The sequence below is a fragment of the Bidens hawaiensis genome, unplaced genomic scaffold (assembly GCF_021521415.1).
Source record: "Bidens hawaiensis isolate Kalapana, Puna unplaced genomic scaffold, B.hawaiensis_p1.1 tig00015244_1, whole genome shotgun sequence".
Taxonomy (NCBI): Eukaryota; Viridiplantae; Streptophyta; class Magnoliopsida; order Asterales; family Asteraceae; genus Bidens; species Bidens hawaiensis.
Window position 1 is genome coordinate 303,525 of NW_027492356.1, and position 12,265 is coordinate 315,789.

Genomic DNA, 12,265 nt, shown 5'->3' on the forward strand with positions numbered 1-12,265 from the left:
AGTATACTGTTCCTCCACTAGCCACCGAAACCGATTCATAACCCGACATAATTCTTCTCAAACTCGTTTCAAACTGAGAAAACGGTTAGCTTGCATACCTGAACCGGTTTCAAACCACTTTGTACAAGGTTAAAAATATTTTCCACCAAAACCGTCAATGTCTTAATGACCCGAGCCACTTTATCCATCATTGGTTTTGACCAAAGTTAACCAAACTGTTTCGGTTTACAACCCAAGCCCACAAAATGTAGCATGTACCCAGAAAGCCCACAAAATGATGTATATAATCGTTATCATAACTTGATATATAGTATTGGGAAAAAAAACCATTTTTTGTTACACACCTTTATATAGTTTGATGTAAAGGTGCACTAAAAAATACCTTGTTACGGACCCGACTCCGAGTTGCCGGAACGGAAACCGGGAATACCCGGTCAAAACCCGAGCCGACCTTACCTGCAATCCGGAAAAAAACTGGAAAACCCGATCAAATACCCGGAAGGCCGGGACCTGTTCTTAACCGACCCGGTTTTGACTTTTGTGAGCATACTCGAAACCTGGTTCCGATTCCTGAAAGTACCTGGTTGTGCACCTCTAGTTTAACGATGAGGATAAAACGGACTCAAAAGCCCATAATACTTTCATAACTTCATATAAGAGATCAGAAATCAGAATCCATAGTACAAGGAAAAATAATAAAATATTGGATCTATCTAGGCCCAATAATAACATTTTTATCCATATCATTGATTTGACTTCCAGTCAACAGTCAACACCCTTTAGAGGCTTATACTTATTTGCTGAAACTATAACACACACACAAACTCCAATTGGTTCCCATTGGAGCCCTAATTCCTCAACACACCATTTTAATCGTAAAGGTTTAGATTCATATTTAATTCAATCGGTTAATATTTAATTAATTACGTGTTTATTCATTGTTTAATTTCAGGATTATGAGAAGATGAAGCTGAATTTGACGTTCTTCGTTGTTTTGTTATTAGTTTCAGTCTCAGTCGTAGTTCACTCTGCTAATGCGGATCCTGAGGTAATCACGTGTTCTGTTGTTATTAATTTACGAATTGAATGTTTGTGTAACGAAATCAGTCGCATTGAATTCAGATTTAAAACGTATTTTGACCTATGAAGAACATTAATTGTAATATTCTTATGATCATAGGCCAACCGTTAAGTTCGTTTATGCTTGTTTATTTAATAAACGAATGAACGTTTAATTAAATGAATCATCATCATCATCATCATCATCGTACTCAGTATATCCCACCAATAGCAAAGCTATGGTAGGGTATGAGGAGGGTAAGATGTAGACGACCTTACCTCTACCCTTTAGAAATAGAGAGGTTGCTTCCGGTGAGACCTCCGGCTCGATAGTAGTTTTGCATCAAGCCTTGGACATAAGGCACATAGCACTCAATCACCAGGACGCCGGCTGATCGGTGCATGTACCCTTGTCTTTCGGCTATCAACGCCACCACATGATGCCTGATTTACCTTCCGCCACTTTTAACGTTATTTTCACGAGATTAGTAAAATAACGTCAAAATTAGTGCAATTTCACGTTTGCCCACCCGAGGGTTCACACATATATACATTATATGCGCGCACCGCAAGTAGGGCGAATAAAAACAAATTAACATTATAAGTAAATAAGAAATGAAGAGCCCGTATGTGTTAATCATATGTGTAGTGTTTCATATCTGTTCGTTTACATTTGTGAACTGTTTTTTTAACGAATCAACATTGAGATGTTCTAGTTTTAAACATATGAACATGAGCACAATATTTGTTTTGAGTAACTGTTCATGTTCATTTAAAGTTATATGAACAAACACGAACATGCTCATGTTCGCGTTCATTCGGTTCTTTACAGGCCTTCACATTCGTTAGTTAAACTTTTATAGGAAAAGCGAACGGTTTACGAACAGCTAGTCAAACGAAACTTTATGTTTGTTAATGGTTAATTAAGGAAATGAACTTGTTCATGAATGGTTCACGAACACAAATGAGTAAGTGTCAACGGTAAGTTTAGGTTGGTGTGTGTTTTAACATTCACATTTATTTGTTAATTTTACATATAAGTTAATCACATAATACTCGTATACAGTTTTGTTTTATAGTTCTTAAATCTTTATGATAAGATTAGAAAGGTAACTAAAAACTTTAATGAACAAGCATAAACAAGCAAACATTAAACAACATCACGAACACATTATTATCAAACGTTCACGAACACAATTGAACGTAACCTAACCTTTGTTTGTGTTCGTCCATTTAGTTGATCGAACCGAATTTCTTGTTCGTGTTCGTTCATTTATTTAGCGAATGAACGTAAATGAACTTCCCGCCGAACGTTTGGTTCGATTATGGTTCTAGTTATGATTGATGTTTCATTTTTTCAGTGTTTTGAATTGTATGATACATTGATACTAAGAAGTATCAGTTATTTTAGGAAGTGATATCTTAACGGCTTAATGTTTGGATTTAGGTGAAGAAGAACACACCTGATGATGTAGGTTCGGAAACAAAGACAAAACCGGACCCGAAAGTTAGTTTAAATGTGAAATCAAGTAAATCGGGCTCTAATTTAGAGTCTAATCAAGTGGATCCCGGTTCTTTGAAGAATGACAAAGTTTCAAATGATGTTAAAAATGTTAATGTGGACAATACTAAGAGTGTCCCAAGTAAGCAATTAGGGGTTACAGTTGCTAATAACATGCAAAAGGGTTTGAAAGATAAGGATTTGGTAGACAAGGGTGAAATGAAAACTAAAACAGATGAAGGGTCGGGATCTAAAGAGGGGCCCAAGGAGGACAACTTGCCATCTATGAGGAAAGGAAGTTTTAGAGGCGAACTATGTGATTCATCTTTCAAATGCACAATTGGTAATGGCGGCGATCATGAAATGATTGCATGTCTAAGTGTTCCTGGAGATGGTAAGTATTGTTCCTTCATGTTTATTAATCATTTTGCTTTTCGTCATCTTAGTTCATTCATTGACTTGTTATTCCAGTTCTCAATGCTTACCGCCCTTCAATATTGCAAAACCTTTTCTTCTAAAATTTTGAAGTTATTATTTTTTTTATAAATGTTGACGTAGTCGTGATATGAACCAAATCGGTACTTAGAGAAGAAGGACACGGAAGAATATTTGAGGAGAATTGGACTCGAATCATTTCATTCCTAACTTAATGAAAACCTTACAACTAGTTATATAGCCAAACAAAAGGGGATAAACATAAAGAACTACCGAATGCACTGAAAATAACTATTGCCACTACCCCACTACTGGTATTGACATAGACAATCAGGAAATTGCTATTAATGGAAATAAACGTGGGTGTTAATGTATCATGCATGCATGAAACCGTGGTATAAAATATACTTTAGATCAATTATTAACCTCTTTTCCATTAAATCAGACAATGCCATTTATAGGTTACAACCAAAGTGGCATATACACAACACAAACGATAGAAACTACCGCTAACCCACTCTCATCTTAACACTAGTTAACAATCTACACAAAATAGGAAAAATGAAAATTCTGTGTCCTATTTTATGCTTATCGTTAATGTTAAGAATAGTGAGTTAGTGAACTGTTTCTATTGGTTGCGTTGTGTATTTCACTTTAGTCGTAGCCTGTAATTCTGTAAATGGCACTGCTTGGTTTAATGGGAAGGAGGTTGAAAGTTGATCTTAAAGTTTGTTATTTGTTCTTATGAGTGATGCTGGTATTTCATGCGCGGTGGTAGGAAGGTTGTAAACCAGTCATTATTAAGTAGCATAGTCATTTTGCTGCTTGCAGTATTTTTTTTGTTTTTATAAAATTCATGTCATTATCTATAAGTAAGCGAAAAGAAGTGTATCCATTAAAAACTAAAAATTTTCTTCTCAACTAAACAGGTTTGGAAGTTCAGTTTTAACCAATTTAAGGAATACTATTTATTGGTAAATGTCAAGAAAAGGTTTGTTGGTTCAGTTTTTACTTGATATGGACAACTCATTCGGTGTTCACCTGTGTGGCAGTCCACATGGGCTGCCATGTAAGCCGTTCTGTCAACGTTATTGTCCGCATCATTGCCTGCATATTTATTAATTATATCACACAAATGAATTACTTTTTAAGAATTTAAGAACCCGATTATTATATATTTATGGGATTTTAATTCCGCATGGACGGAAACATAAGCTAGCTAACTAATATCTTGTTATGTTCTAGAGTCTACATTAGTTTCCCTTTTAATCCAGAATAAGGGAAAGGGCCCGCTGGATGTGGATATTAGTGCTCCCGATTTTGTTCGTTTGGATAAAACAAAAGTTAAAATCCGAGAAAGCGATGATGAAAAGGTAATGTTAGAGTAATCTTATAAATACAAATTCATAAGTGAACAAGTTAAAAGTATTAAATTACTATTTGACCCGAGAATCTTTCTTTAATTTCTTGCAGGTTATGGTTTCTATAGGAGATGGAAAAACCGAAAAACTTATAGCTCTAAAAACACACGAAGGCAGTTGCAGTCTCGACTTTATGGATTTTCTTACGCACAACCCGATTAAAAAGTCAAACAATGTGTCACAGTCGACTTACACTAATTTTTTCAAACAGACTCCGATTCTTGGGATATTATCTTTAGCTTTGATACTAGTGATAGTATCGGTTGTGGTGTGTGTAACCTATCAAAAAAGACGGTTTGTGAACAGTGGTACGAAATATCAAAAGCTGGATGCTGAGATCCCGGTTTCAGGTGGGCCCAAGGTTGACTTTGACCAGAAAGATGGATGGGATGACACGTGGAGTGATGATTGGGGTGACGTGGAAGCACCGAGTACTCCTTCCATGCCTCTTACTCCAAGCATTTCTTCTGCTGGTGTTTCTTCAAGGCGGATTAATAAGGATGCCTGGAAAGATTAATATTATTATCGAGATTATGTTTTTTGGATTAGTGTAATCGACTAATCTCTGATCTGTTCAACACACGTTGACACGACCTGCAATTCGGTGTACAATTTTTTCATGGAAAACGAGAGGATTCGTGGGTCAAAGGTAAGAGTTTCTTGTTGTGTAGTTTATAAGTGGATCTTCATTTGATTAAGTTATCTGCTACAATATTTTTTATTTATGTGGATTTAGGTTTATTTATGTGGACTTATTTTGCTGCTCGATTTATATAAATCTTGGTTCTATAATTTTTTTTTTGTCATCAAATTGTTGAATCTTGGGTTAACTTATATGAGTTAAGAGCTTGTTTTGTTATGTATTTTACCATTGAATTTGGAGCAATTTACTTGAGTGTGTTGTATGTTTTAGAGTTATAAATAATAAATTGGCGTGTAAAAAGTAAGCAAAAGCTTGTCATTTAACCGGTCAAAAAACTCATACCTGGCCCGCTTAAACCCGTTAAAACTGGTAAAAACCGGGCCGAAAACACGACCATACCTAGAACCGGTTCCTACCTGACCTGGTTCTTGCTTTTGTTAACCATACTGAAAAAGCCTGAGAACCGTACACAATTTGTACTAACTTGCAAACATGGGAGGTTGACTTGACTTGCAAACCCACAAACATGTTTCCAAATGTTACTAGAACATGTTTCCAGGTTTGCAAGTTTATAAAAATAAATGTATCAACTTGCAAACATGCCAGGTTGACTCGAGAACAGTCCATATAAAACTAGCTAAAACTCTTTTATACTCGATTTAAACCCGTGAATTTTGTTAAAAAAATGATTGGATAAACTCCAATTATGTCATGTTTTGATCACAGTTTCGTGTATATTCAGGAGTTCAGTTCATCCCAAAATTAAAGTGGTTTTAGCATTAAATACACCTTTTGAAGTTGTTTACAATATTTTGATATGGTTAGATTTTGTCACCTAATATTCTTGTCCTTTACGTTTTATCATTTTTAGATTTATGGAATCCTAATAATATAATCGCCAGATGCAGAATCATATAAATTGCATGTGGAAATATATATATAATTTAGGGGGGCCCTTGTGCTGATTTGACCTCACACATAATTTGGCTTTAGGTTCGCATAATCTTTTCTTATTTTGACACAAATTTTTTTTGGAATACGAATCGACTAGTAGATGTCCCAACGCGTTGCACCGTAGGTGTCTAACATATGCATTGTTTACCCTGAGTTCGATACATAGATTAAAATAAGTAATATACGATAGTACATTCTACAAAGAAAACAAAGAAAGAGAACAAATAGAAACAGAATAAAACTTTAAAAACTAAGGAACAAAATAAGTTTATCAAAGTTTATAAATCATAGATTAACTTAATTAAAGTTTAGAGACGGTTTAAATTAGATTAAAGTTCAAGGGTGTTATTAACACGATTTAATAAGAGACCTTATACTATGCTGTATCATTATTGTCCTTTTCGCGTGTTTAGAATATCTTACAGGACATTTCAAGAACTAAGTACATTTAATTGGATTAACATTTGTCAGCTTTTTTTGAACTAAATAATTTATTGCCTACTATGAGGTTTGAACCCTAAACCTCATATTTCACACCCTGACCGCCTTACTACCCCTTTATAGTGGGAACATCATAAACATTTATCAGCTAACTAAAAAAATCGGTAGAAAACTATTTCAAAAATTAACTCCATAAAAATGAATCACACGTCAAATACAAAAATATCTTAGAGTATGTGACATTATATTTTATTCAACCCGTGAAATATACAGGTTGTGTTAATCCGTGCAGTGCAATACACATTTTTTTACATGACATATTTATTTTTACCAAGTATATCACACTATGTTTATACAACATGTGTAGCACACGAGATTCTAACCTAGCGCTGCATAAAGAACTTGTTACACTTGTTATGTGACACCCACCTCATTTTTATTCGTGTAACCTGCATACTTGCAAAACTAGTCTTCTATTTACAAAATATAAGAATGTGAACAAGATACTTAATTCAACATCAACTGGCTGACATCAATAAATGGCTGGACACTTGTAATGAAATGTATACTTCACTCTAAGCACTTGAAAATCATCTCGCACCGCAACTCGTCACCACACTTAATACACTTGCCATCGCTCTCAAGCCCTTGAACAAAGGCGAAGCGGTGTGAATGGCCTTTGATCTCAAGTGTTCCTCCAAATTTTACATTCAGAAACTTATAGACACCTTTCTCGATATTATAGCCATATGTAGCTTGCTCACATTGAAGTATTGCCGGAACACACTCAGCATGCATAGAGTAGGCACACATAGTGCAATGATAGAACCACTTCCAAGGGTTTAATTCATTCTCACATATTTCACAAAAGTACTCGTCGGGATGATAATCTACGGGTTTGTACCTTATTGTCAAAGGATGTTTATCACACCAATGCTTAATCGATTTAGGCAATAACAAAGCACACTCTGCGTGAATGTAGAACTCACAAGAAGGGCAATGGAATCCCCACCTACTACCCATCCCATAACGACACGCTTTACAATACATGTCACCTGAACGGAGTACTATTGACAATAGATGATTTGGATGAGCGTCATGTGTGATTTCTTCAGGTATGAATGCACAATTGATATCAACATAATATCTACACAAGGCGCATCCATACACGAAACCATTGGATGGTAACTCACACATGGCACATTGGAACACACTAAAGAACTTACTAGGGATGTTTGAAATAAGATAAAGAGTATGCACGGGATGGCCCACATAGTCTTGTACTTGAGAGGGTAGCTTGGCGCACCACTCATGGAGAACAAAACAACATTGTTCATCAACATCTTGGCAACACACATAAAACGGGGTTGTCATGATCGGTTTCACACATCCATCACATAAAAGTTGAATTCTTTTCATGGGGTTGTGTAGGGACGCAATTTTTTGCCCAACTAATGTTTCGTTGTTGGAAAAATTAATGAGTGTGTGTTGATGACTAGCATGGCCGGGCATTTCGCCATCATGTTGTTTACCCTTTTGATTAGACATATGACGCTTCAGAAGGTTGTCGCCTTCATCGTGAAATGGACACTGAAGCAGATTCGGATGTTCATCTTCGATATAGTTTTTAGAAATTACGTCAACAACGTCTAAACATGAATGGCATACTTGAAGTTAGACTTAGATAATAATATTTCAACAAACTAACTATATATCTTACAAAAATAAGAAAATATTTCTCGCTTGTACCTTTCTTTGAAGCTAAACAGCTAACATGTATGTGGTAGTTGCACATATAGTCGCATTCGTAAGCCCATAAATTATGATCGAATATGCCATCGCATACATTACAATAGGGTTTTGATGCTCGAAGTCCATATATCCAAGAGGGAAAGCGAAGCGTAAGTGGATGAGAATGATAGAAAGTCCCATTGGTATGATTTTGTATTAATAATTTGAGCGGCAGCAAAGCGCACTCCAGGTTGATCCAAAACGTAGGACAAGTGGTACAATGAAAAGAAGACCCCGTCATGTTTATTACCACACGCTACACAATTCGATACTATGGGCCAGAATATTCGTTTCAGTGGGTGAGGGTGGCTAGGGTGGTCTATCTTACGTTCCGACATTGTAGCACATATAATGTCTACGCGAAACTGGCAAAAAGTACAATAATAATATTTAAGATTCCCAATCTTAGAATTGCACACTGTACACTTATGTTCAAATCCATAATAACTTGATAGTAAAAGATTGTGGTTGGGATGTAATGGGTGTTTTATATATTCATTAGGTAGTTCTTCACAGAATTTGTGTGATGAGTAGTCACAAGACCAGCACTTGTAGTAACACGGATAAAATGACCAAATCTGTTCCTTACACAACTTGCATTCGCCAAAATGACGCTCTTCCTCCACAAAATCATATTTATCTTTGTTTTCGCTTTCACTGTCATAACCATAATAATATTCACATCTGATTTCCCTCGGCTGCACATGCACAAGGCTTGGGGAATGATCAGGATGAGGTAAGTGAAAAAGCTGGTCCTTTGCAACTACATAAATAAAATACTTATGTTACTGTAAGTCCTTGAACCAATATAAATCTTTTATAACATCATGTTATTAGTTAAACAATGTGTTGTGAAACCATATTTCGTTGCAACTTGTGTTTTCGTCTCAACAGGGCGTGACAAATTTGTTATCAGAGCCATTATGATCTCTAACATCCAAAGATTTGTTCAGATCATTATATTTATTTTAGTGCTTGATATATATATATATATATATAGGGAGGTTAACGTACAATAATCAGTTATCGTACATTAGGTACGCGAGCTTTTTGAACGTCGGTGTTAATTTCACGCGGTGAGTGTTAATTTCACGCGGTGGCAGTTTCGTAAATAACCCAAACAATAGTTCGCGATCAAATTCATCGATTTAAAATCGATTCCGATCCAAATTCTGAACTCCTTAATCTATCTCATCCAATTTCTAAACTCTAATCACAACTTATAGTATGAAATCTCAAAAGTCAAAAACCAAAATTGAAATAGAACGTCACTGAATATACAAAATCTTCAAATTGATCAAAAATTGATGATTTAATCAATCGAATTGATGTGTAAGAGGCTTTAGAATCATCAATCGATTATGAAAATACAAATTAACACACTTAATTGAGCTATGATTAGGGTCCATGTTTAAACGTTCTGCTCAAAGTTTAAACATTCTGACCAAACTGAACACCAAAATGAACAAAAAAATTAAACTTTCAACTAATATGTTCTACTTGTTTATACGTTCTATTTATACTAACCAATCTTCAGTCACATCAAGCCTGATTTACAATTCATAATCCCAAGTTAATAATGAAATTATTTATACGTTATGTTAATACGTTCTACTTGATATCATCAGATTGTTTATACGTTCTGTTCATACGTTCTACCATATCGTAGAACGTTTAAGCAATCAAACATGAATGAAACGTTTAATCACTTTATATAATCTCTTATTCATAAAAAAAATCATCAATCGACAGTCAATTTGATAATCGATTCTATTATATGAACAAATATGGAACGTATTAAAAGTTCTGTAAATGGGTTTTCGCGAACGGCTTATTTCAGTTCAATCCAATTGAATTGGTGTTTGCAAATAGAGTCAGTGATGATGGTTGAATCGATGTAGCATTTAATTAGGATGGAAACGAATTGAAATTATTTACAAGTTTGCCACTGCGTGTCTTTTGAAATCGACGTTTAAAACTGTCGCGTATGTAATGTGCGATATATATGTATATATATATATATATGTGAGTATCATTACAATACTCTTAAATTATTTAAGAACTTAAAGAACTCTTAATAACTAACGTGTTTTATATAACTTTTTGTATGTTCATGTTATTTAAGTATAGTTTTATCACTTTTATATTTATATTTATGATTACAATTAAGAAAACTAGTTTTTACATATATCTATGTTTTTTTATACATATATAAATTTGTTATTACATAAATTTTGCACATGCGTAAACTTATGATTTACATGTGCATCAAAAATTTGTTTTAAAATATGATAAAACTACTCTCTAACAATAATAAAATATAAAAAAATTGTTGGTTGTTAAGAATTCTCAAAGTTCTTAAGTTTTTAAAGTTCTGTAATGAAACTAACCCATATAGGAAAACTAACCCTATATATATATATAGGGTATGTTATAATAAAAATAAATAGTTTTCTAGGAAGAGTAAAAATAAATCTAGACCATTGGATCTATAATCTAGTGGTTGAGATTAGTAGTTTTTAAAATAACAAATAGTTTCTTAGAATTAAGGATTTATGCAACATAGTTTCCTAACTTTAAATTTTGTGTCATTCATACTCAACTATGTATTTTTATTTTAACATTTTTCTATATAAGTGTGTGTATATATATATATATAGAGAGAGAGAGGGGGGGAGAGAAACATGATCAAATATATTTATTCTTAACATGAAACAGTGATAAATAATTTGTTGTTATTATTAGGTTTATTTTTATAGGAATTTGCTATTATTTTTTGTTCATAATTGCTAATTTTTTATTATGAGACGTTAAAAGTATTTGTTGTTATTATTTTGTTCTTAATTTTGATTCTTTTGTTGTAATTTTTATATTTTTTTTATCTTTGTTATTATAAATAATTGTTTATGTAGATAACTATTGTAGTTAGTATTGTTTCTCACGTTCTCGTTTTTTTTTTAAATTGTTATTTCTCATGTTAATATTAAAATACATGAACTTTCCCCTATATCTATAATATATATGAACGAAACTTTTAAAACCTCTCTGGCTGCTCCCTACTTTTTCTCAAATCATCAGATTGATTTATTTGTAAATGAATGTTTCTCATGCATTTGACCCGAATTCAAGGGTATGGGTCTCACCAAACCCAGATAACCCTTAAACGAGTTATAACATCTCATTAAATTAAATACTAATCTTACCAAATATTTTATATGAAAATTCCAATAAAATAGGGATATTCTAAAGATTAATATCATATTTTTTTAACAAAAAAAATTGTAATTAAGAAACAATTTTATGGTAAAAAATAAACGGGTCATGGGTCTCACCAAACCGAGATCGTTTTTAAAACGGGTTATAACATTTGATTTATTTGTGAAATGTTTTCATCATCAAATCCTAATTACATTATTAACTTCCTTACGATAAATAAAATTAAAATCCAAAAAATATATAAATATTATAAACGAATAATGTAAAACAACCCCGTAATACGGAGGATAAAATCTAGTGTGTGTGTGTGTGTGTGTGTATAAATGTTCAAATAAGAAGTTTGATTTTCCTAAGAATGCTAGGAAGGAGAGTATTTTAGTTTACTACTTTAATCTTAATATTGAAAACCCACTTAACTTAATTTTAAAAACCCACTTAATTAATTTTAAAAACCCACATAAATTTTCACTCATCTTCTACAACCACCACCACCCACAGACACCCACCACCACCACCTTCCACCGCCACCACCTTATTGGAAAAGTCTTCGGAAAGTTCGCCGGAAAATTCGTCAGAAAGTCACCGGTAAACAATCCCCGGAAAATTTCACCGAAAAATTTACCAAAAATTCGCCGAAAAACAATTACCGGAAATGATCAACCGAAAATGGCCACCGAAAAAAACACAGTGGAAAACACTATGAAAAAAACAATGAAAAAACACTATGAAAAAAATAATGTAAAAAAAACAATGGAAAAAACACTATGAAATAAAAAACACAATGACAAAAAACACAATTAAATA

General features: G+C 33.6%; 1 protein-coding gene across 1 annotated transcript; it reads left to right on the forward strand.

Annotated features, from left to right (window-relative positions):
- The first annotated feature begins 823 nt into the window (after window positions 1-823).
- Window positions 824-5,154, forward strand: LOC143548743 (uncharacterized). Its single transcript, XM_077039834.1, has 5 exons — window positions 824-881; window positions 953-1,048; window positions 2,507-2,954; window positions 4,241-4,368; window positions 4,469-5,154. The coding sequence occupies exons 2-5, from the start codon at window positions 965-967 to the stop codon at window positions 4,931-4,933; spliced, it is 1,125 nt and encodes a 374-aa protein (XP_076895949.1). The 5' UTR covers window positions 824-881; window positions 953-964; the 3' UTR covers window positions 4,934-5,154.
- Window positions 5,155-12,265: the final 7,111 nt, after the last annotated feature.